Source organism: Adiantum capillus-veneris, chromosome 28 (assembly GCF_014529385.1).
Source record: "Adiantum capillus-veneris isolate H3 chromosome 28, ASM1452938v2, whole genome shotgun sequence".
In the NCBI taxonomy this organism is placed as follows: Eukaryota; Viridiplantae; Streptophyta; class Polypodiopsida; order Polypodiales; family Pteridaceae; genus Adiantum; species Adiantum capillus-veneris.
In genome coordinates, this window is record NC_140958.1 from 139,172,757 (window position 1) to 139,176,903 (window position 4,147).

At 46.4% G+C, this 4,147-nt stretch overlaps 1 protein-coding gene across 1 annotated transcript; it reads left to right on the forward strand.

The window, feature by feature from the left end:
* Window positions 1–448: 448 nt before the first annotated feature.
* On the forward strand, window positions 449–1,501 carry LOC147421382 (uncharacterized). The gene is made up of 2 exons (XM_086504638.1): window positions 449–816; window positions 913–1,501. Exons 1-2 carry the CDS (start codon window positions 449–451, stop codon window positions 1,499–1,501), a joined length of 957 nt encoding a protein of 318 aa, XP_086360764.1.
* Window positions 1,502–4,147: the final 2,646 nt, after the last annotated feature.

Here is a 4,147-nt window from a genome sequence, read left to right on the forward strand (position 1 = left end):
AATCTCCGAGGCTGAAAATGAAGTGAGGACTCAAAATGAAGAAGCGCATGAAGCCGCGCAAGCAATGAGTACTTGTGTGTTTGTGTTGAAAGCGGATGCCCCTTTGTATCATGGAAGAGAGGTGTTGTCAAAAGAGGCGGATTTCTTATTGACCGGTCTCTTGCCTGAAGATTTTCCTTCATCTAAAAAGTATGCTTTTATGAGAAGAGCAAGGAAGTACAAAATGATTGGTGATATGCTTTACATGAAAGGAAGTGATCTGGTGTTGCGTCATGTACCTTGGAAGGAGGAGATTTACAAAATCTTAGAAGAAAACCATGAAGGGTCTTGCAGAGGTCATTTTGCTATGAAAATTATGATTCACAAGATCTTGCAAGAAGGCTATGTTTGGCCTAGTATTCAACGGGATGTTAATCATTGGTGTAAATCTTGCTTGGCTTGTCAAAAAATGGGAAAAAGGGTTCTTAAACCCGAGTTGCGAAAGACAATCCTGGCTAATGAGGTGTTTGAAAAATGGGGCCTCGATGCTATTGGGCCATTACCCACTTCAAGTAAGAGGAATGTGTATATTTTGACAGCGGTGGATTATCTATCACGTTGGGCAGAGGCCAAGGCTGTCAAACAAATTACCAGCAAGGAGATGGGAAAGTTTATGTACGAGCACATATGCTGCAAGTTCGGGGTGCCATTGGAGTTACTGTCTGACAGAGGGCCAGGGTTTAGAGGTGAAATGTTCGATTTCTTATGCAAGAAGCTTGGCATAGAGCATAAATACAGCACTCCTTATTATCCGCAGTGCAATGGACTTAATGAGAGGTTTAATGGGGAATTGGTAAAGATTCTGACAAAAATGACTTTAACACATGCCAAAACTTGGGACTCAGAGTTGCCTTGTGCATTATGGGCATATAGAACGGCAATCAAAACTAGCACGGGATTCTCACTATATTGCTTGGTTTATGGCAAAGAAGCTTTGATGCCTATTGAGGTGGAAATCCCTGCACTCAAGTTTTTGTCATTGCAAGATGAAGAGCAACAAGATGCTTGGCAACAAAGGTTATTGGATTTACAATGTCTGCAACTATACAGGCTTTTGGCCTTGGATTACTATCAAGAAGTATGTGAAAAGGCCCAGAAAAGAGCTAATGAATGCATGAAAGATAAGGGACTTGAGAAAAGAGATCTTGTTTTACGATACAATAGCAAATTGGACCACACTTTCCAAAAAAAGTTTCAGATTAAGTGGGAGGGTCCTTTTACTGTTGTAAACAAGTTTGATAATGGGACATATCAGCTGGCTGATTTAGATGGTACACTACATAGCTACCGTGTTAATGGTTATAGACTTAAGAAGTATTTAGCACGGTTGATGACTATTGTGACAGATGAGATGCTGTCAGTGGAAACAAAGAGTGTGAATGCACCACGAAAGATGGATGAAGTTTCTGGGGATGAGCTGCATCAATTGTTCGCCCTGGAAACCTCTGCTTGTCATGAATGATCAAGCAGGCTAAGGGGGGTTGACAAGTTATGTCAGGCATTTTTTGGATGAGTACAAAAGCCATAAATGATGCCAAAAAAATTTGCTAACCACCCTCATGTATATATGTGCATAGTGCTTTCAGCTTTGAGAGTGTCCGTGTAAAAAAACCCTGTACAAAGGCTTGGTTTTGGTCAAGTGGTTGGTTGAGTTTTGGGTTGGTCGAGCTTTCAAAAAATAGCTTTTAATGAGCATTTCTAGCCGTGTTTGATAGCTTGCAAATCGAACTCCGACATTATAAGTTACATGCACTCGAAGTGGAGGTTTTTTCACTTAAAAAGTGGCGACGGATGCACGTGGAAAGACGGCAAGTGGGCCGACTTGATGGTTTTTTTTAGCAATGGCATGTTTAAAAATTTATAGAGTTAATCGAGGTAATAAGTTCCAAGCCGTGCTTTACTACGCTATATTTGGAGGTCGGGGTCACCCGCTACGCCTCCGAGAAAATGGCTCAGTTTGGGGGCAAAACAGAAAATTCAGGTTTGGGCATGGGGAAGATGGGGAAGTTGGGGAGAGCATGCCATGTGGCAATGGACTAAACCCACATGTGGGGGGTTGAGGGGAAAGTGGAGGGTATATATACTAGAGGAGGACTAGTCTATGGTGTACCAAATGGTAAAGGAATGCACTCAAGGCCTTGCAAGGGGGGCTCGTGGGCATTTTGGGGAGCTTGGGGCGCCATCTTGAGTTCCCACCAGCCTGGCCAGGTGCCTGGACAAAACTTTTGGTCCCCTGGACACTTTCCCCACCTCCCCCTTGGTCAAAATCACCGACATGGAGCTTTCCTTTCCCAAAAAAGGCCAAAAATAGCCCAATTAAAAGGGGAAATGAGATAGAAAGATGACGGCTGAGAAAAGGAAGAAGACTCCACTTCAATAAAGTGGAAAATGCCCCCATTATTTTAGTTGTATTTTCCTGCACATCCTTTTTTGCTTACAGAGACTTGTTTTTTGAAGCTTTTGAGAGACCTTCCATCTTCAAAAGCTTGTAACTTTCTCGTCGGTTATCAGAATCAAGCATATGGATGCTCTACGGAGATCCTCACGACACAAGCTTCGTCTTCATGGTCTCGGTTTTCTTAAATTTTAGCCAGGATTTGAGTTAGAGCTGCTTCTCGCCCACCTTCACAGGTGTTCGACTTTGGTGTTTTCTACCGTCATACAGGGTTTCTTTCCAACGGTGTGACTCGTGCAGAGCTATAGAGGCACTTGTTTTCCTTGTCGTTTGCACGCTAACAACGCCATCTCAGAGGTCTCAAACTCGATCTGATAGTAACCTCGTCCGAGTATCTATACGTCCAAGATCTTGCCCACCTCTGCGAGAAGGCAGGCCTGGAGAAGGTCACGTAGCTCTCCTCTGCTAGGTCGGGTGCCGAGAATCTTGCAGATGACAGAAGTCGCCTGCAAGCGCTCTACCTCTGCGGCTAGGCTCGCTTGCTCTGTCGGCGAAAGAGCAAGTCGAATGGTGGGCTCAGCGGGGTCGGGCGAGGGGGCTTCGGATGAGTCCCTCTGTGGCGGAGCTGGAGCCTCCATCTGTATCTACTGCTGTGGCGAAGAAGCGGATGGTGAAGAGACTTTGCAACCGAGCACGCCGAGCACTGTCTAAAGAAACAGTGCTGCAGAGCCAAGTGCAGGAACCTTCGTGAACAACGAAGTCGGGGGGAGAAGAACGGATAAGGCAGTGAGCGAGATTTCAAGAGACAGCAGGTGGGGGGAGCGGGGGGGGGGGGGGGGGGGCGGAATGGCGGCGCGAGTAGGGGGCAGCGCGAGGTGAAGGCAGCGGGCTGTTGCGCGCAAGGGGGGCGGGCGGGCTGATGCGCGCAAGGGCAAGCGGGGGTGGGAGGCAGCGCGAGGGGGGGGGGGGGGGGGGGGGGGGGGGGGGGGGGGGGGGCAGCAGGGGGGGGGGGGGGGGGGAGCGCACACTTTTGAATGAACCGCCTATAGTACGAACACAGTCCCAAGAAGCTTCTAACTTCATGGGCATTCTTCAAATCGGGCCATTCACGGATAGTCTCTATCTTGGCCGGATCCATTTGCACTCGTGCTGCTAACACAATGTGTCCCAAAAAGTGTATCTCTGGTAGGAAAATTCACTTTTCTTTGCATTAATCAGTAACTTGTGATCTCGTAATGCCTGAAAGACCTGAAGCACATGATCTCTACGTTCTACCTCATTCATGGAGAAAACAATGATATCGTCAAAGAAAGTGCCAACAAATAGCTTGTGCTCTCCAAAAATCATGTCCATCATCCGGTTAAATGTCGCAAGAGCATTGGTTAAGCCAGAAGGCATCACCAAAAACTCATTGCGCCCAAAAGTCGTCCGAAAAGCTGTCTTGTAGACGTCTCCCGGTGCGATTCTGATATGATGATATCCACTCTTCAAATCAATCCTGCTAAAGCACGAGCATCCTTGTAATCTGTCGAGTATATCATCGATCCTATGAATCAGAAATCTGTTCTTGATGATGATTTTGTTGAGAGCTCTATAATCGATGCACATTCTCCAAGACCCGTCTTTCTTTAAAACCAACAACACTGGAGAGCAATACGGTGAAGTACTAGGTTGGACAAGACCCTTTTCCAAGAGGTCTTTCACTTGGTTCAT

Coding starts and splice junctions, on each gene's coding strand:
- LOC147421382 (XM_086504638.1), top strand. CDS start 449: ATGGGAAAAAGGGTTCTTAAACCCGAGTTGCGAAAGACAATCCTGGCT. Junction 817..912: donor TGCAATGGACTTAATGAGAG/GTTTAATGGGGA, acceptor ATGGGCATATAG/AACGGCAATCAAAACTAGCA.